The sequence below is a fragment of the Equus asinus genome, chromosome 12, assembly GCF_041296235.1.
Source record: "Equus asinus isolate D_3611 breed Donkey chromosome 12, EquAss-T2T_v2, whole genome shotgun sequence".
Lineage (NCBI taxonomy): Eukaryota > Metazoa > Chordata > Mammalia > Perissodactyla > Equidae > Equus > Equus asinus.
The window spans coordinates 4,221,138-4,242,472 of record NC_091801.1 but is presented as its reverse complement, the minus strand read 5'-3'; the positions used below and the strand labels follow the sequence as shown (position 1 = coordinate 4,242,472).

General features: G+C 38.7%; 2 protein-coding genes and 1 long non-coding RNA gene across 22 annotated transcripts in view; 1 reads left to right on the top strand and 2 right to left on the bottom strand.

Annotated features, from left to right (window-relative positions):
* Nucleotides 1–2,419: 2,419 nt before the first annotated feature.
* LOC139039872 (uncharacterized) lies at nucleotides 2,420–10,452 on the bottom strand. Its single transcript, XR_011493089.1, has 3 exons — nucleotides 10,314–10,452; nucleotides 7,850–7,912; nucleotides 2,420–2,553 (listed from the first exon to the last, which is right to left on the bottom strand). It is a non-coding gene; the product is annotated as an uncharacterized lncRNA (long non-coding RNA).
* Nucleotides 10,453–13,092: 2,640 nt separating this feature from the next.
* On the bottom strand, nucleotides 13,093–15,708 carry LOC139039866 (uncharacterized). The gene is made up of 4 exons (XM_070480957.1): nucleotides 15,663–15,708; nucleotides 15,000–15,118; nucleotides 14,312–14,802; nucleotides 13,093–14,185 (listed from the first exon to the last, which is right to left on the bottom strand). Exons 1-4 carry the CDS (start codon nucleotides 15,706–15,708, stop codon nucleotides 14,014–14,016), a joined length of 828 nt encoding a protein of 275 aa, XP_070337058.1. The 3' UTR covers nucleotides 13,093–14,013.
* Nucleotides 14,147–21,335, top strand: part of RALYL (RALY RNA binding protein like) — a 654,295-nt gene continuing 647,106 nt past the window's right edge. For 2 of the 20 annotated variants that reach the window (XM_070480987.1, XM_014850150.3), the window contains exon 1: nucleotides 14,445–14,853. Coding sequence is in view for 2 of the 20 variants with exons in the window: in XM_044780324.2 (XP_044636259.2) it covers nucleotides 15,904–16,177 (274 nt within the window). In the remaining 18 variants the exon portion in view is untranslated. Of the gene's footprint in view, nucleotides 14,346–14,444; nucleotides 14,854–15,563; nucleotides 15,703–15,799; nucleotides 16,178–16,205; nucleotides 16,333–21,335 lie in introns of those variants that run through there. The other 18 variants (XM_070480983.1, XM_070480991.1, XM_044780324.2 and 15 more) reach the window with 16 other exon arrangements.

Genomic DNA, 21,335 nt, shown 5'->3' with positions numbered 1-21,335 from the left:
TCCCAAGCCAGACCACTTTCCTCAGTTATTACACTGAAGCATTTGCGGTGTCTTAGCCCAGACTTCACTTCATTTCACCTCCCAAATCCCCACATGTCAACCAAGCAGTTCCTTAGAGTTCACGTCTCCATGAATCCTGCTGCTTAAAAAGGAGGAGAGATTCCTCTACATTGTATAACTTCTCTCTATAAAACTCCCCAAACTCCTGTCTCACTGAAAGATTGTGTTACCCATTCTTTTACAAAACCACACTGGATCTACAATACTTAAAAAAAAGAAAAAAAAAGCGAAATTAAAAATCTTATTTTAGTCACTTTTCTTCCCCTCAGGCAGGAATTTTCTTTCTGTACTTTTGACTCTTTCCTAACCACACAGACACTAACCCCTTTCCGTTATTTTCCTGTTTTGGGCAACTGTTTGACTGGTATCATTTTTCAGTTCACATCAGTTAGGGAGCTTTCCTTTCATATAAGAAGAGTATTCTACATTCTTCTGCCAAAGTGTTCCTTTTGACGCTAGGATTTCTTCATCCTAAAATTACGTGTGTGTGCACATGTATAAAATTAGTTTTGGCTGCTGTGCATTATAAATATCTAAAAGAAAAAAACACAGTTACAGCTTTACAGTAGCTCTCATTTATGTGGGGCATAAAAAGTGCTTTTGCATAATCACTGTTTTCTGATGTCCTTATGGGTTCAATTTGAGTATTGAGTGTTTTATGGTGTCAGTAGAATTAATACCCTTGATTTATGAACATTTTTATACCTCATTTTCAGCATCATAATGCAAATGCTATAGAAAACATCAAAAATTATGAATATTAACCTATTAAAATAAATATAGACATTTTGTTTAAAATGTTTACACAGACATTGTAAGGTATGACAGTTGAATTACGGAACCCCTATTTTCAATGAGTAAAATGATAGGTTTTGTATAGGCAGTTTTATTATTTCCTCCTAATGCAGGCAAGTTTATAATTATACTTACATATCCATATATTTTACCTTAAATATGTTGACAATTAGTTTCTGCTGACAGGGGGTGGAAACATTTTTCTCCTTTGATAAATGAGCATCCCATCTGAGAAGAGCAGATTTACTTGTTTCAGAGAATTATGTGAACAGTTATATTCTAATTACAACGTCAGTCTGCATCAATAATTTTACACTCTAACAACTTTCCTTCCTAACATGTCAGTATTATTACTGTTTGCAAATATTCTAATAAGTTAATCTTTGCTTAGCATGTGCATTCTTCTTTAAAAAAAAAATCCCATTTTAAGAAGTGATTCATGAAACCCACTGATTTTAAGTTGGTTTTATATTGCTACCTGCAGGTTGCATTTAAACTGACTATCGGTATCATTATAAACTCAGAGAATGTGCTGCCTTTTTGAAGAGATGCCGAAACAGGCAGTAAAAAAGAAAGGAATACATGAATAGCAGTGGAGTTTACCATAACTTCCATCCCTTTTTAGGAATTCAGGGAGAAACAGAAATCAGCATTTAAAACAAAACACACAAAAAAACTTACTCATATCTCATGATTCTTTTTAATTTACAGAAAAAAATCTTAAATTTTTCTAATAATCAGGGGCCTGCCCCATGGTGCAGCAGTTAAGTGTGCACATCCCCGATTCCGTGGCCCAGGGTTTCCTGGTTCAGATCTGGGGTGCGGACATGGTGCCGCTTGGCAAGCCATGCTGTGGTAGGCACCCCACATATAAAGTAGAGGAAGATGGGCACGGATGTTAGCTCAGGGCCAGTCTTCCTCAGAAAAAAGAGGAGGATTGGCAGCAGTTAGCTCAGAGCTAATCTTCCTCAAAATAAATAAATAAATAAATAAAAATAAATTTTTCTAATAATCATAATAGAAATTCTCTATTATTTTTCATATTTGTAAATAATCTAGTTTACCAGTTTCCATTTTTAATTAACTTCTGATTATCCTTGGTAATGGGAAATTAATATAACACAGAGAAAACAAATTGGTAAAGTTAAAATATCCACTTTTAATCACTTTTAGTCATTTCTTAATTCACTTTTGACTAAAAAAATGCTTTTAGCTATTTTGCTGAAATTTTAGAACTCCTTCCCCCAAATTTTCTACAACAGTCAGACTATTTCTTTGTTGAATAAACAAATATTAAGCGCCACTGTTGCAGTTCCTGTGCTATACACCAGGAATCTACTTAAAAATTCTAAAAGACACAGAATTCCTCTTCTCTTACTTCTCTGAGTATCAGATGATAGATTTGTATATTTGGCAAACACTTCTAGTTGCCTTAAAAATAGTTATTCTCTTCTTCTTCTTTGCTATCAAAACTTTGCTTTTCTTAAAGTGCTAGTTAAACATGGTCACTTTCCTGTCTTCCCTTACCTTTTTGCCTTTGACTTTCTCTCCTTCCTCCCTACCGGAAGGCAGAAACGATGCTCGGAGTGGGAGCAGCCATCTTGGTACCAGGATAATGAAGGATGCAGTGTAAGCACAGCAGAGAAGACCCAGAGAAGACGTTGGGTCCTGGAGGACTTCTTTAGACAACGCCCAGTCCTGGAAAGTCGGGATGTTGAAGCAGGACAGTGTGAGGGGGACTTGGCAGCAATCAGACCTATAAATCATTCTTTGCTGCGATTAACTCAATCCAGGTACAAAGATAACTTCCTTTATGATAGAGATTCTGAATATTTGGTTAAAATATTTAAATATTCTTAGGCAATAGCTCTTTTAATACGATACAAACATTCATTCAGACCTTAAATGTTAATTTTCATTTAGGCAAAAACATACTAAAGAAATCTTTAAAGTTTGCTTTCGTGTTAAAACTGCAAAGTATGAAGCATGGAGATATCAGATTATACCACCTGCAAACTTCAGCAAGCTAAGTTAATTTTCTGGTTACAAAACTGTAGTTCGGCTGCATGTAACAATTCCCTTCTTATTCTAATTGGATAATGTTAATCAGTGGAAATAAAATTCAGTTTTCCTGAGATGCGTTTGAAGTTATTTTCACTGCCTGCCCCTCACTTTCCAAGAAAGACGGCACAGGCCTTGTTATTCATGCCAGCTTTGGTGCTGTTTCAATTATCTCATGGTTCAGGGAGTTGTTGGGTTTTAAATGGATACTCCCGCTCTGGGAAATGGCGGCTGTTTTTCACCATATTTTCTCTTATCATCCATAGATAATTAGTTCTGCCTGACAAAGCACATCACAAGGGACGACTCCATAGCTTTCATGAGCATCTCAGCACTATCTTCCTTATGGCTAATTCTCCTGAACCTGTTTAAAACTGTTTCATTATAATTACTATTCCCCATCACTTGTCCAAACTATAAATACAGGCAGTATTAACAGTATACGTAGCAGATATCTGCGTGTCATCTTTTTAATGCTCCTAGATATTTGCATAGCAAGAAATTGGGGCATTAAAAAAACAAGCTTATTCCTCTGACCCACAGCATTCGTACTCATACAGCACCATTGGAGGCCTGAGTAGATTATTAATGCCTCTGAAATTCCTAAATATATTACCTCCTCCCACTCTACATAAACTGAGTTAACATGAGGGATAACAGTCTCGCTCCTTCACAGCAAATCATAAAGGAGAGTCTATGAGTACCAGTAAAATACATTTTTAAATTCTAAGACACTATCAAATAAAAGATGTGACTTTTTTAAATAAAAGCTTCTCAAGAGTGGAAAAACTTCTATATTAAGTATATAGATCTGTTGTGAAGCATAAGCCAATTAAAATATGCTAACATGAAAATATACTTCTTATAATCAAACAAGTATGGTAATCACATATTTATACTGAGTTGATAGTTAATTACATTTGAAAAAAAAATTATTGACATATTCGTGCTCTCTACTCACATTTTCTAACAGCTTTTTTTCTGTTTGCTCCCTTCTCTTACTTCCACCTTTAACTCTAGACTTCTGAAACTTTAGGCCCTGTGTTCTCTCCAGGTCTTTCCTTTGGAGAGCTCACACATTCAAAGAGCTTCAACTCGCCAAATCCATGCCAATTACTTTCAGGACTCAGAAGAGACAGCTGGGAAATTTAGGTTATAAAAAGCACGTTTTTCTTATTACCTACTAGGTAATTCCATTTATCTATCTGGCTGTCACTTCTAGCATAATATGTCCCCAAACTAACTTAATGACTTTTTCCAACAGAAGTTCCAACAATAACTTATCCCCCTGCCTTTTTTTTTAAACAGTGATACCCCTGTTTTCTCAGGAAATAGGTGGCATCAACTTATCTTCTCTCTTTTCTTCCCAATCCTCCAAAATCTGGTTGCAAAGTAATTTTAATTCTCCCCTAATGTCTCTCTAATTCTATTGTCACTACACTCGTTGGTTCAAAACCTCAAGAGTTTCCCAGGTGAAATTCAAAACTGGCTCCCACAGGAGGGAAAGGAGCGACCTAAGAAAGAGGCTGACCACTCCAGATTGTTATGTGGTAGGTTTCATAAGCAAGGGAACTTACGTAGGAGGCTTGTCTTGGGCGGCCACAAGACGAGAAGATCTCTGCACCCACCCTCCAGAATCTTAAACGTTTATATAGAGGCCTTAGTGGGGTTCAGTCAAGTATACTGAACAGATGGTCTGAATAACACATCAAGAACACATCAATAACACTCTCAAGCTGTGTCCTCGAAACGGCCCCCACTGCGGGAACAGTGGGCAACATGTACATTTCAAAGACAGGGGAAGAGGTCAGGAGCCTCTGATTGCCCGGATGCAGCTCGTAGGTCAGCCTTGGTCACGACCTCTTGATGACCTCATCCGACAACACTGGTGAGGTTTCTCTCTCAAGCACCAATAGCAGTAACAAAGTCCTCCACGGCCATGGTGTTCAGTTTACAGTGTCCTCACAAATGAGATATTTTTAGAATCTTTCTAATGCTTTTCTTCTGTATCAGCTGCTTCAGTACAAAATCACCTCTCTGTCTGGAACCCTCGGTGACATACCCCTCTCTTGACCATTCCTGCTTCTTGAAACTCTCCTGGTTTCCCTTGCGTTCTGACAGCTCCTTTGCAGTCTTCTGAAATGGTGGTGCTGTTTGGGAGCTTAAGAGCTTGAAGCAACACTGCCTGAGTGTGAATTCTGGTTTGGCAGAATGGTGTGTAACCCTGGGCAAATCACATCACTCATTTGCACATCACCTTCCTCATCTGTGAAATGAGGATACTAATGATATCTGTGCCATGTGGTTTTATAACATTAAATGATTTTATCCATGTTTATTAGCTCTAGTTTAGATTACTCTCCTGAGCTCCAAACAAATATTTCTAAGAACACAATGGACATTTTCCCTTGGATCTTTCACAGGCATCTTCTTCCCTCACTCTCTGTTCCCTCCTCCCTCCCCTGCCTTCTTGCTACTTCCTCCTACTTTTTAAAACTCCAAATTATCCTAAAAGGTCCAGCTGGGCTGTAACCATAATGTAAGAAAAAAGATCATATGCTGAGAGAGAATGGAGCAGTGCAGGTATAAAGGACTTAAGTTGAATGGGAAAAGCAGATTCCTGATGCGGAAAATGGGCAAAAAGGAGAGAGAGCAAGCACAGGCAGGATTCGTAAAAGGCCATACAGCTGCGATTGGAGATCCTTCATCCAGGGGCAGGCGCTGGGAGCAGCAGCTTGCTTCCTCTTTTTCTTCCCAGCATCAAGCACAGTGTAGAGAGCATTGCACGTCTGAAATCAAGCTCACTTCCACGAGTGAAAGAAACACATGGAGCAGCAAAACAAAAGAATAAATGAATAAACGATGGTTCCCATGCCTCTGAAAATGTTTGCTCTCTGGCATTTCAGAAGGGCACAAATTAGCAGCATCTGTAAAAGCCATCCGGCCCTGGGTAATTATTCCCAGAAATGAAAGTTTCGTAATATTGTTGAATTGCTATTTGGGACAGGCATCTTGCATTGTTAAATGACAGTCGTAAGTAGTCTCATTTGATGGGCACACGGATGTGGATACTTCTGGGAATGCTTTTAAGCTCCACATCCTGCCAGATCCTTAAGGACGCAGTTCTATTCAAAAATCAGAGCTGCTCTTTGTTTGGACTGCTTATTGAAATAATTATCTTTAAAAACGTTCAGGCCCTTCTTGCTCTTTTTTCATCTTTTTCCCTTGGCAGGATTCTACGTCTTCATAGAATGCATAGCCAAATTGCCCAATGCTTTTTCAAAGCAAAAAGACTGTACCTATCTACTAGTACCCACTGTGCATCACGCCATTTTGGAGAAGTAGCCTGGCTCTCCATCGGAGTGAAATATATATGTCAGGCCATGAACTTTCACAGAGTGTTGTTCTTACTGTATGAACACTGGAGTCTAATGCATACAGGTATCTATTCAGCAACACCCTGTGCCAGCACTTCAGGCACTTGTCAAAGAGTTCAACCATGACTGGACTGTGAGCCAGTATGTTGGAAAACCTTGCTTGAAAATCCGATATTTAAGAATGTGTAGGGCACACACAAACTGTCCATTACTCCAGGCTCTCAAAAACCTAAACCTACGTAGTTACAGCTTAGGAAAAAACCAGAATCCTGCAGAAATGCTTTCACTGAGTTGAGATTTAATATTAGGTCCTTAATTTTTATAGAAAGAAAATATGAAATATTTATTTGAAAATTATTCTGTACTTATTATTTATTACAAAAGAATCACTACAAAGATATGAGAAATAAACTCCTTTGAGATGTCAGCATTAGAATAAACTTAATCCTTCCTGCTGAACTTGTCTGTTTCCTTGATCAGTCAATGAGAATAACACTTCAGAGGGAAAATTAATCCCTTGTTAAGGAAACTAACTCATGCCAAATGCCTGGTATATTAATGTCTTTGCAACTTCAAAAGAAATTTTATGTTAAAAAAAACCAACTTTCTTAAAATCATGTTTAAAAAACTAAAAAGGATGAAATAGGATCAATAAGCAAAGGTTTAGTTTATGTTTTAGTCTGAACTTAAAATATTGAGAATCTTTACTATGATGTGCATTGATTCCATTTTAGTTAAATTTGAGATTTGAGTAAAAGAATCCAATTCTGAATTTTTGAATGCCTTGTATGAGCTATATCGTCAATGTCTCCCGGAGAAGCAGACTGAAACACAGGGTCCTTTGAGTACGTTTTCAGTCACGTTAACAAAGTTTCATTGACGAGATTATTTCGTCAGTTTTTGCCTATTGTGCATGCATCCTCCAACCTTGCCTGAATAGGTTAAAAGGTAATTCTAATACTGTTGGATAATTTGCAAATATCCACATATTTTAGAGTACCAAAATATCATTTCTCTAATACAGAATAAATTTATTTCATAATAACAAACGAATGTCTTTATAAACACTATTTAATCTTTTTTTTCCCTGCTTTTTCTCCCCAAATCCCCCCAGTACATAGTTGTATATTTTAGTTGTGGGTCCTTCTAGTTGTAACATGTGGGATGCCGCCTCAGCATGGCCTAACGAGCAGTGCCATGTCCACGCCCAGGATCCGAACCGGCGCAACCCTAGGCTGCCACAGCGGAGCGCGCGAACTTAACCACTCACTTGGCCACGGGCCAGCCTCCATTATTTAAATTGTACACAACTTAGAGGTTTTGAATGAGCAAACTGTGTAAGTTTTATTAGTCTGTCTACATACCCAACCTGTTTATCTACTTGAGTGTAATACTTGTCAATTCATTGTTATATCCACAGAATTTTTGTTGTTGATGATGAGAAAAAATACATTATAAACAACACTTAAATCAGCATAAAATTATGATGTATTATGTCTCAGGATTCATATAAAGTTCCTTATCCCGAGTAGAAGAGATTCTAGCTTTATTGGTACCTATACTCAACTCCAGGAACATTTCATCCAGCTACAGAGCCGCTGTCTCTTCCCAGTAGGTTGCTGAAAGAAAACGAAGAGATGCATTACTTTTTGACAAAATTTTATCTACAAAATCCCTCTTCCATGCAAAAAAGTAGTGTATTCTTGAATCAGACATTTAAATTTTAATATGCTATCCTTGTTTTCTCTTTGTAAACTTTCATTTAGTGTACTATAATATTTTGGTGATAGTGTTTTAAATTAATTGTGCCTCCAGTAAATGTTTGAAAACTGTTGATTTCTTCTTATAAGCCTTAAAACGTGATATATCTTCTGTTGTACAAATGACAAAAAATTTCAGATTCCCTTTTTTGGTAAGAAATGCAACTATCAAGTTTAACAATTAAATTTTGTCTGGGACTTACACATTTTTACTATCTCAATAATCCAGGCTGTTTAAATTTTTTTAATGAATTACCAATTTTTCTTAAAATAAACAAAAAATGATGCATAACAAATTTTAATGAAATCTTTTTATAGTCATGTGACAATAGAGGAAAGTCCTACATTTGATTTTACGTAATTTGTGAAGATAAATGCATCTGAAACTGGCACAGACATGTGACTACTGGTAATGAGTGGTGTGCTGCCTTTCCGTATGTGAAGCTTAACTGGGATGTCTATGTATTTATAAGTTTGTAGTTTGAAATATTCATCTTTTGCCCAGTGGCCGACTAGGAGTTCATTATACTTTTATTTGGAAAGCCTGTGTTTGATCTTTGCTCTTGTTTTCTCTGGAGCTTTAGATGAATAAAATAACAAATAATTTACTGCCCTGAAGCCAAAGAGCCAAGGGCCGGGATCTTTTCAGATCTTAACAAGTCTGACCCCTCTCTACACTAGGGAGGGAGACATCCAGAGGGAAAAAGAGGAATCTGGGGAATACAGACACACACATATCACATAAATAATTGAGTATTTCCTAATATCATTTTCTATTAACTATCTACTCACACATACAAAAGATTTCTATTAATTAAATAAAAGTAAAAGTCAAGTGATTAATGTATTAACATGTCTTATCCTTGCCCTACATATGTACCCTTAATATGTATCCAGGAAGATATAAGAGGTCTGAGTTCTGAGGGAAGGAGAAAAAACAGAGTAGAGAATACCAAAGGAAACTAAGAATGCAAAATAGAACAGTTATATAGACGTAATCTTTCTATTGTTTCAATGAGACCAAAAAAGGAATCTGGAAAATACAGATTTAGACATGCCACATATTAGATTTCCTAGTCTCATTTTTAACCAAATGTCTATTCATACATTTGCTGGTACAAAAGATGTACATGAGCGAAGATCAATGATTTAAGGGTTCAACTCCATGGTAAGACGCTTGCAGAACACATTGTCACAAGATTTGTCACCGTACAATTATTCTACTATACTTATCTGGCTTTTGAAAACTCTTAATTTCATTCCTAGAAAAAGAAATTTTGTTTTCAAAAATGTAAGTTTCCTATTAGTGGAAATAAATAAATGACTAAATTTCATGGAAATCAGAAGTGCCTCTTGACAGGAGCCCGAGACCAGATAATAACAAACTAATCTCATGCATTCATCTCTTGAACGCGATAATCTTTAAGCAGACAACAAATGAATAACCTTTACCTCAAAGAAAACATTTCAGAGTTAATATTGATACATTAATTGATAAATTGATATTGATATAATGCATATCATCTCTAAACCCCAGGTTTCTAAAATTAAAACAAGTAAACAAAAGGAAAAAAATCAACAGAAGAATCATAACTATAACTCCACAACTATATCTTTGGACATAAAGGAGCTACTCCATACCTCTGAGCCTAGGATCTCGTGGGTAGACAATAAAATACATCTTCAAGATTCTTCTCCGTAGGCAAAATTAATTTTCCAATGAAACCACATTGTCATCTATTACCACTCTGGATCATTAGGATAAATAAGTCTCTTGATTTTTAAACACAAATGAAGATAGTTCTTTCTGGTTTTCTCTCTCTCCCTTTTTAAAAATGTTACTTCCTCTGGTATAACGTTTTGCTAACCTCAGCGAGATTGTTTCCTGGTTTTCAGGTAACATTTAGTTTCACTAAAGAAACACATTGTAAAGTCTGCAATATTTTTCTAACTTACTTTTTGTCACGTGTCTTTTAAAACTCACCTGTATGACCCGAATCTGTACAGTGTTGTCACTTTTACATTTCCCACGTATTTTGGGGAGATTTTCCTGGCCCCCTACTCAATGCTCTTGGTCTTACAATTTCCCTTCCTCCCTCCTTCTTTCCTTTCTGTCTTGATTTCCTTTCCTTTCTTTCTGTGCATCCCGCTCCCCACCCCTCCCTCTCCTCTGTGCTATTCCTTTCCCCTCCACCCTTCCACCCACTATCATTTTCCCAATTTCTTGGCTGTAATGACAGCACTTGGTCATTGATGTTACCTTTCCTTTCGCATGGTGTCAGCTGTGTCATGAGATAGGAAAGCCCTTCGCTGTTCTACGTTTCATGTAGTCCTGCGTCCCTGGGCAGAGCCCTTTAGAACCTGTTTCTGATTATGAGGACTTTATGACAGCATATATTCCAAGCACCTAAAACATAGCAAGTAGTTATTCAATGGTACACATTTTTCCTTTATGATGCTTCTCATTTGCTTTTTTGTTTTGTTTTGTATAAATCTCCTGTTTTGTTCCCTTCAGGCTTCTCATATGCTGATATTAATACAAAATAAAGTGTTTTGAAATTAACTTAATATTTTTAACCTTTAGTACCTTTTCAGAGGCCTATTTCTGGCTCTAAGATTGCCACATTTTCACCTTTAACTCTTCAAATCTAAAGAGATAGCTTGGATAAATTTGCAGCTTCTAAATTTATAAACTGACATATTTTATAGTCTCGTTAGAGTGGATGATTGTCAGATCAGTAATCAATGAATAGTAACAAATGGTGCAGAACACTGAACATGTCATGTGCTGCTCTTTTCCTTCTCTGTGCCTACAGTGTATTTATCAGGAAACTCATCAGGGCTTTCTTGTGTACACTGTCTGTCACTTCCACCGGAGGTCACTTTAATATAGAACTACACTCAATCTATTTAATGCAAAATAAACACATTCAACTAAGAATACTAGTAGGCACATTAATTTGTTTCAAATTTCTTTACTTAGCAACATGCATATTTTATATGAAAAAATGAGTGTAAATAAGTCATAAGAAATTTTGATGTATATTTTATTCTACATATATGAATTTTGAGTTTCCATAAAACAAATTATGTGGAGTGAAATAAGAAATATTAAAAATTACATTACACAGAAATTTTGATAGTTCTTTCTTCTTTATTTTACTCATGCTATATTATATTATTACTACTTATTTTCATACCTTCTAATCTCTTTGATAATTTGTACAAATTATTTGATGAGTTTTGGTATTTACAATTCCTCCAAATAGAAATATTGGAAAAAGTAAAGAAAACCACCCAAACTTGAAAGAGAAGCATAAGCAAAGTATGTTCACATGCAGGATAGGACACATAATGAAAACAAAATGAAAATTAATCAAAAATAAAAATCACTAAGTTGTGAAAAAAATTATCAAGCAAAACAAGAGGAAATTATTTGAGGGCATTAAATATAAAATGGTATATCTGAACCACGATTTGTAACACACAATTTATAACTAAATGTATATGCATAGGTAAAAAGCATACATGTGCACATATAATTCATGCATCTTCAATATTTTCTAACGGAAAAACACTGAGATTATGCAGCCTACATTTCAAAATAGATTTTTCCTCAATCATCATTATTTATTTGTCTTATCTTAAATTTAGTATACTTTTCAATTATGAATCCTCTATGGCTTACTTTAGAATGCACACCCAAAGGAGTAGTTCACAGTCATAACTTTGCTTTAAAAAGTTTCTAGAGTTAACTCTTGAGGACATGACCAGGAAGTACATGACCACATCTTTTGCACAGATTTTTGCTAAAGAAAAAATTAACCCCTTCATCTCTGCTTTTGAAGGTTTATTTCCTTCTCCTTATGTTTTATGGACTCAAAAAAGTGAATGAAAATATATGTTCTCCCACTGTTATTTGTGGTGAATATATAGCCAAGCCAATTCCCACAAATTTATTTTAGATCTATTTACTTTATTTAGAATATTATGCATTTTTTAATTGGCATCAGTAACAGTACTTGAGAATATTTACTATCTTTCATGTATTTTTTGGAAATATTTTATTCTAGCTGTAAGACCAGAAAAAATTTTGGTACAATCCCACCTCTAATATGTACTCACGATGCAATCGTGGGCAAATTGCTTAAATTCTCCGACTTTATTTTCCTAACCTGTAAAATGAGTACAATAATATCAATGTCACAGAGCAGTTGCAAGAATTAAATGAGAGGTTATGCTCAGTAAATACTCGTTCCCTTTTCCTAACTTTGTTCACTCGGTTTTAATGCGGTGATGCAACCTAAAAGATGAGAATGGCACACTGGAAATAAAATAAATGGAATATTTTGAGCCTCACACTGTAATTATGTAAGTAAATGGGAAAAGTGCAGAGAGGATATTGACGTCTTGCTTTTTCTTCAGCAGAGCTGCATTTAACGTAAAGGGGAGTCATTTTATTGAATAATAAAAGCCTGACAATCACAGTGATTGGCTGACGGCCATTACTGCAGTGTAATTCTAAACAGCTTGTTTTTCAAAGTTCTTCTTGAATAAATCTTTAAAACGCAAGCCTTGCCCAGCTTGGTTGCAAGGTTCAAAACTTGTTTTTAAAGTGAAGTTTCCTACATTTGAGTACGGCTGTGATATAAGCGATGGAAAAAATATGCATTAAAATAGCATATTCTTATAAAATAATTAAAATCAGATATTTTTTGACATGGAAGGAAAAATTTGAAAAATTTAGCAAACTAATGTTTAAATGGTAAACAAGATTAATTCGTGACTTAGAGAAGAAAAGACCACACGTGTGAAAGAAAAAAAAGTGAAGCCCAAAGTGTTTTACCGTGAAAAGCACAACATTTGATCTGTATTATCCGGCTTAAACCCGGGTGATTTCTGAACAGAACTCAACAAGGCTTCGAAGTTACCAAATCCACTTTGACGCATTCATTTTTCCCAGGCAGTATTTCTAATCAATCCTCACTCAGTGGGCGTAGAGCTGGCAACTCACCAAAATAAATATTTAATGATATTTTAATGGTTACTTTAAATCTCTTTTATTTAAGTTGTGGATTAATACTTTATTTGGTCAATGAATTCTGAACATAATGTTTGAGAAACGTATTTGCTATCGAAGCTCTCTGCAATGGATGTGTATTTCATTTTCAGAATTGTCCAGGTTAGACCATCTCTGATGGAGGCATTTTATCTTAAACGTCAACATCGGAAGTATTGAGATAAAGATCAGAGGCAGCAATCTGTGAACTGCAGCCCTGTGTTAATTGCTCATGCTCAAACATAGAGACGCCAATTAATTGCACACAACCCAGATTCAAAGCAGCACAGGGAAACGGTCTTGACGTTAGTATTGCGCAAAACTGAAGAGATACAGATGTGTTCCAGCGCCCAAAAAGCTGATTCTTGATCAGGCAGCAAGAGAAGAATCTCAGCGCATCCAGCGATTGGCTGATGGAATCTTTGTTCAGGCGCCAGGCATCCTAAACCAGACGCGAGGCGGAGGAATGCCTCTCTCACCCTCACCTTCCCAGTTCTCGGCGCAGCCACCTGGGCTCCCGCGGGCTGCGCCGCCGCCTCACTCCGGGTGCACGTCTCCCCCTCTCGACCGTCAAGTGCTCTCTCCCTCTCCGAAAGCACTTACACAATGGACTCACTTGTTTCCCTTGCGCCTCTCCTTTGACTTCCAGCCCCAGCCCACAACTTGAGCGAGAGTCAGGCAGGCGCCTCTCCAGCCATGGAGCACGGACCCGCGGAGCCTTCCAGACGGGCTTGGAAGCACACGCGCACACGCAGACACAACAAACAATGCCTGGCCCACGAACGAATACATTAACGCCCCCCACGCCCCCACCCATGGCTCTGCAACCCGCAGAAAGCAAGCCGGGACGGGGTTTCCGAAAGGAGGGCCGTTTCGTCTTTCAAACGGCAAACATTCCTCCCTAATGACGGCGAAAGAGCTGCTCCGCGTTCTGATGGCAATAAAGATTGACGGTGGCTTTGCCCGTGACAACGCCCCCAGGATCGCGCAGAGCCAGGCTCCCCGGGAACCGCCAGGGGGAAGCGCAGGTGTAAGGGGAGGGAAGAGGGGAGGAAGGGAGGGAGGGATGAGAACTGGGGAATCAGGGGAAAAAAAGAAAATGGATGAGTTAAATCGGGCTTTCATAGTGAAACTTCGGGAGAGAAAGGGATGGGCTCTCTCCCCAGGTAACTCCCCGGAGGGCGAAAGCAGATGACTACCTAGCGAGTGGCGAGCAGCAGCAACAACTTGCAGGTGAGCAGCAAGTTGCCGACCTCCTCCCAGGCGCCAGATCAGCATCCCCCGCGCGGCCCGGGACCGGCGCGCCCTCCCCTCGGAGGCGGTGCCGCTGGCGGCAGCAGCGCAGCAGGGGGAGCGGCGGCGGCGGCAGCGCGCCCGGCCCGGCCCCGCGCGGCGCCCCCTCCGCCGGCGCCCTGCCCGTCTTGCGTGTGCGTGTGCGTGTGCTCAGCCCCAGCGTGAGCGGCACCTGCTCGCGCGGCTCACAGCGGAGGCAGCGTCGCCGCGAGCTGCGGGCCGCCGGTGCCGGGCTCCCGCCGCCGCCTCGCCAGCCGGAGCGGGGCTCCGTGGGCTCCCCTCGCCGCGTCGGTCCGTCCCCGCCGCCTGCGAGTCCGCCGGGCTGCGAGTCACGTGTCAGTGCCCGAGGCAGAGCCGGAGAGAAAAACCGCGCTCCCTTCCTTCTTGCACCGCCATACTGTATTTTATCCTAAATCTCATTTTTATTCCAACATTTTACTCCCGCTCGGTGAGTACCTTCTCAGTGGCATTCTTGTCCTATTCTTTTTTATTTTTGGTCCTTTTTTTGTTTTTGTTTTTTTCTTCTTTTTATTTTTTTCCACTTCTTTGATTATTGTTTCTATTTGGGAAAGCTGGAGGAGCATGGTTTTGAACCTTTTCCGGAATCCAAGTTTTTCTAGCATGCGATGGTTCTGTAGCCCGGGCGCTGTGTCCGGGAGTCCGCGGCGGCCGTGCCCGCCGGGAGCGACTCCTGAGTCCAGCGGAATATGCAACTGGTTTTATGGAAAAAGCGATGTGAAGTATGGTGCCTCTTTTTTCCCTTTGTAGAAATAAAAAGCATGTTTCTAACTCTTTTTTTTTGGCATACTCTTTTTCTTATAAGATTTTTGTAGAGGTGGGATTTCACGGCAGTGCTTACAAGTTTGTGGCTTTGCAATACTGGTACAAACCGCTGAGCAAAGACATGAATTTTCTAATTTTTTTTGGTGCCCTTTTTGGATGCCGGTGAGAACAAATTCGTTTTTTTCCCATCTGTTTTTGATACCCGTTGATAACATGAAACTTTTCTTGCAGCTGGTTCCTGGGATGATTTTTAAGCAAAATACTTTTTTTCCTCGTTTAAATTAACTATGACTTTTGCACATTTGACTTTTTTAAAAAAAAAACCGAGATAATTTTATGATAGATATCCTGATATCTATATATTATCCCTTCTTCCTCTTCCCTCCTCTCCCTGTAAATCAATTTTCAAATGATGGCAGTGGAAGGTTTTTCTGGAAAAAAAAAAATGAAGTGCGGTTTGGTTTCCTTGTCAACGGAGGATGAAGTGCACAGCTGAGCAGCTCGCAGAGAGCAGGTACATGGTCCCCTTGGAGGCGTTTCCCGGGTTTGCAATGGCAACACTGGTCCTGGCAGAGAAATCTGTGTGTATGTGTGTGCGCGCGTGTGTGTGTGTGCGCGCGCGCGCGCCTCCGGGCAGGGTCCGAGCCCGCGGTGGGGAAGCCGTGCCGGGAGGTAGGGAAGCCCGAGTGTGTCCCGGCCTCAGGGTCGTGTTTGGATGCGCGCACGACGCCGTCCCTCCCTCGCTGCGCCCAGGTCGGCTCGGCGGCCGCCGGCGGGCCCTGTAAGTTCTCCGAGGGCCACTTGCAGAGCAGGAGGGGAGAGGGCCGAGGAGGCGGCCGTCCGGCGGGCGGGAGACGGGGCAGCATCCTCCGGAGGGGCTGGCTGCTGGCCACGCGGCCGGGAGCTCGAGACCTTTCCAGATCCCCGAGGATGGCAACAGCTCCCGCGCGCTCAACTCCTGCTCCTCTTGGCCAGGAGTAAACAACGCAGTAGGTCTTTCCCGGCCCGCTTGGCTTGTTGCGAAGGATTTTGCTTTCTTAATGGTGCTGCCTTTGGATCTTTTCCTTCTGTGTTGTGTTGCTTTGATTTTAAAGCGCTGGCTGGCATCTGCCAGGAGATGGGGAAATGGTTACTTCCTAAGACGGTCAGTTGGGTTTAATATTGAGGACGAAACTGTTAGTTTGCGTTGAGACTACACCCCTAAGATACAAAATGGGCTTTTATCTGAGTTTTAAAGAGACAGTGTTTTCCCTCGTTTTAACCACCTGATGGTGGTTCCGTAGATTTTCCCCAGAACGGGGCACAGGACGAGGTAGGCTTGGTGATGGTGGTGATTGATTTCGCTGTGGTGGTAGCGTTACAGTTCTCAGTTGAAGGTCTTCTGTGGAATTTTGTCATTGTCCTGTTGCATTTTTCCAGTATAATCTAGCATTACTTTTTGGAGCTGTACCAGTTGGTAATAAAAAGCCTTTTCTGTGCTTAACCCAGTGACAGAATCTGCTGGAAAACTTGCTGTCCCAATAAATTTCATGTCATGCTTTAAACCTTAAAATCTGGAGGGTGACTATTATTTAAATGATTTGATTTCGAAGCTTTGATATTCTTTCTTTTTTTTCTTAAATGAAGAGTTCAGCCTTGATTTTGTCATATGTATGTATATAATTTGGATTCTGTTAAAATAGATATAAAGCAAATGAAATAACTTTTTACCTCTCTGATTAAGTTTTCTTCTAGGTTATCTACAGATATGAAAACTAATTCCAGCATACAGAAGGACCCATGACCAATAGGTTAATAATATACAGTGTGGCCTTTTCAGGCAAATATTTCTCTAACTCTGTAACCTCAGTTTGTGGAATGAAAAGTTTTGTGCCTGTATTTCTTTACTTTTTGTGGTGAAAGAATTGGGAGTGCAAATGATTATCTGTAGAAGATTAAAATTTATTGTAATATCTAGAAAGGTATATATTTTTTAAATAACAGTGAACTTTCTCATTTTAAAGGTCTTTGCAAGTTGCAGTGTGAATTTTTTTGTTCTCAGGGTAGCTTTTCTCTGTTAAGAAAGTCCTGTTGCATATATATAAGGAAGACAGCATGTCCTGTCTGTGGACTTGAAGATTTCATATCTTGAGGGGCATACTTCTAAGATTTGACACAAATATAATATGACTGAGCTTTAAATTTTGATTTTTGTGTGTGTAGTGACCACATTACTAAAATGTAGTTTTCCATTATGGGTTTAAACAGCTACCAAAAACATTAAAAAAGCCACTTGTGACATTCTGTTTTTTATCATTATAATATATATAAGTAGAAATGCTCATTTATTTAAAATGCAAGATGATGCATGTATGTTTCTTTGCAGGTCGTATGCACTGTAAGGCATTTAGGTCTTTTAAAAGAGAGAGACAGAGTGAGTGAGAAAGAAAAAACTTGAGAAATCAAACCAGAATTTTCAGAGGACCAGTTGCTGCCCTAAGGGGGGGGGGGGGGGGCGGGGTAGCTGTGTCTTAAGATGGGGTAAAGCGGGAGCTGAACTCTATGATGTTTCTAAATGAGACTGAAACCATAAGGAGGCAGACGACGGTGTTCATAGGATTTTAACGTGGGAACAGACATGCAGTTGTGCTTTGAATTCTGTAAATAAGGCTCATGCTAAGAACCTTTAGTCATCTTAGGTTTTCATTTAGTTGGTGTTCCTTGTTCACTATCTTATATGCTTATGTTAAATTTCAATCTACTACATTCAGACTTTTGAAGTTTTCTCCTCCATGAGTCATATTAGGAATTCGCAACTCTTTAAACTGGTCACCTAGTCTGAGTTTTTTGGTTTAAGTTTTCGCATGTGGTCTCCTAGAGTTAGCACCGCCTACTGGTTTCTCGTGGAAAAATAGTACTATTCTTTCATTTAGCAAGCAGCCCACTCAGATTCTGATCAACTTAATCATGTAAATTATTTTCAACTGCTTACTGAGAGAAAAAAATTACTTTTCAGGGAAAGAGGTTTTGGGAGGTGAAGGTGGGGGGTAAGGGAAAGAAGACAAATTAAATTCACTGTTGCACCACCAGCTGACCTTAAGTATTTTATTATCTGAATTGCAACAAAGAAATTGTCACAAACTTAAAACAGCCTGTTAAATTTCCTAGAACTTTTCTATGGGATGCCAAAATTTGTACATTTTCAAGAATCCTGGATTACTGAATTAATTTTACAGTTTCTTCCCGAGTCTTGAACATTGTAGAGAAAGAAGGCTGTAGTTGGAGTTCTGTCTTGAGTGTGTGGTCTGCCCAAGTATTCTAAAAGAAGAGTTTCATCATTAAAAATAAGCATTTAATTACTTCTTATATGTATTCTTACATGGTTATAAGCTAGCAAGTAGCGCACTGATTTTTTTCCTAGTATGCACGAAGCAGCCACACTGTGGTGGTGTTATATATAAAGGGGAAAAGTTTCAAACACATTTAAAAGACACTCTTCTATATTCTTAAGTACAAAAGATATATTGCCTTTTTAAAAAGAGATAGTTTATTGTCTCTAATTTTTATGAAAGGCTAGTGGTTTAAAGAGCTACTATATTTATCCAAACAAACGATGCCTTTAGAATATAAAAATAATGGAATAGGAAAATAAGGCACATACATTTGATATGCCAAAAATTATATTTTTCTAGTTAAAAGAATCATGTGCTATAGGGATAACTGTTTCTTACATAAAATAGTTACTTTTTAACGCAGCTAGTAAGAAGTGTGTGGAAAAGCTCCTGTTTCTGTTACATCCTGGAAAGCATTCCCCTTGAATGAGTGTGGCGTGCCTTGTTTACTGGGCACTGATACCGTAAGCAGTTAATGTTACAGTGCCTCAAATCAAATCAGAGGCTACATTGCAAGTAGAGGAGAAGTTTGCATGAGAAAGGGAAATTGAAGAAACTATTTTAATTATAATTTAATTATTCTTTTCTCTGACTTTTGAAAACTCTTATTTATAATGATGATTAGCTGTGCTTTAAAAAGTACAGTTTTGGGGCCAGCCCGGTGGCATAGTGGTTAAGTTTACATGCTCTGCTTCGGCGGCCCGGGGTTCACAGGTTTGGATTCTGGGCACCAACCTGGCACCGCTCATCCGGCCACGCTGTGGCAGCGTCCTACATAAAACAGAGGAAGATTGGCGCAGATGTTAGCTCAGTGACAATCTTCCTCAAACAAAAAGATAAAGATTGGCAACATATGTTAGCTCAGGGCCAACCTTCCTCACACACAAAAAATATAGTTATGTCTTCACTTCTTGTATCATACATCCATTAAGAAAATTCTATTTTGTGTAAAAAAAAAACTGAGGTAATGATGAATTTTATTCTACTGACTGTTTATAGAGCTCAGGAAAGTAAGTAAAAACTAATTAAAAAAAATTACTCGCTGATATGAAGTTGTTATTTTCTTATTGTTTCGTTATTATTATTATTTGCTACTTCTAGTGATTTGCATGAATGCATTTAAAATCCCATCTTCATAATTCAGGATGATTTCGTTAATAAATTTCTCTGCAGTAATTGAGAGTTGCAGCATAAACTTTCACATTAGTGACAAGGGGAACATTTAGTTTTGCTATACCATGATTTTGAGGACAGTAATTATTAAAGAAAATTTAAGTAATAGGTAATTTCTGACTGTACCAAAAGCTAGTTACACATTTAGCAAGTGTCATATAAATATAATGTTTGTTGTCGCTCTTCTTTTTGTTATTAAATTTTGACCTGCAGAACACATATATCTCACCCAGCTATTGCCAACTTTTAGTAGTTTTGCTTATTCTCATAGCTTTTAGGTGTTCAAGAAGTGTTGGGGAATGTTTTTTGTTGTTCATTTGTTTCGTTAGACTTATGTTAAATAGCACACTTGTGGAAAATTGATTTTGTGTTTTTCTAATTCTCTCTAAATTTTAAAGTTATTTGTTTTGCATTGTCTTGCTGTTTTCCTGGGGCAGAATCCTGGAAAACATGGAGGTGTTGATGTTTTTCCATGCATTCCTAGCTGGAGAAAGGGCAGTGGGCGAACTTCGGTTAGTCTTTAGCATAAATGTCTTCTGAAACGTCCTTGGAGATTCCTCAGCTGGGGTCGAGCTGCAAGATTTATTTTTGGGTCCTGTGTAAATCTAAATGGAGAGGAGAATTATAGTGGAGAACTTGGGGGCCCTGTCTTGCTTTTCTGAAAGATGCAGTGGAAAGCATCACTGAGCACCCTCATGCTAAAGGAGCACTAGAGAGTTTATTTGCATAAATATGTTTCCTAAAATTACATCGGACTCAGCAATTAATATCTTTTTTTACTTAGAATAATATACTTGAATATTTTGTCTAAACTTTAACAGTGGAAGTTAATTGCATTCATACGTAATCCATATGTTTAGAGAAATATTTATACACATTCTGATAACCATATGCTAAATTATGATAGGAAGAACATATTTTTGAGTCAGTTTGGAAATTGTGAGCAGGTTGGAATAGGGAAAGGATGTTTTCTCATTAAGTCAAGATGAGAGGAAAGAAAAGGAGGACTGACATCTCTTGATGTGCCTAGTGAATGCGCTTCCATTTGTTCCTCCCCTCTGTGAGTAGGTAGTATCATCATTAATTTATGTTTTTGAGGAAACTGAGACTTGGGGAGATGTGTCACTTAATCAGGGCTCCACAGGTGGTCAAGGGTTGATGGACAGGAAGGTCTGAATTGGCATCTCACGTCTCTCCTTCTTTCTGTATAGCGGTCTTCCATTTGTGAAGAAAATTTTTGTTTTGTTTCATTTAATATAAAACAACTATATATTTATTTTTGGTACATTATTTAAAATGACTGTCGTTTGGCAAGTTTTCACTAGTGAGTGCTGTGGCCAGAAATAACAGAAAATGGCACCGTTTACACAGACTCCTACTGGTCCTGAAAGGGCCTTCGGGTAACCACGCCATCACACATCTCTCCAGCACTGTAGGATTTTGTGAAGAGAGCCCAATAAGTGGAAATTTGTGCTCTGTGTTCGGGACAAAATAGATGGTTCTGTGTCTGCAGCGGCTCTGCACAGACCCTGGGAAAGCACTCAAAAAATATTTCCTTAGTACAAAGTGTCGTCTCTACTCTTGAGGGTTTTGCAGTGTGATG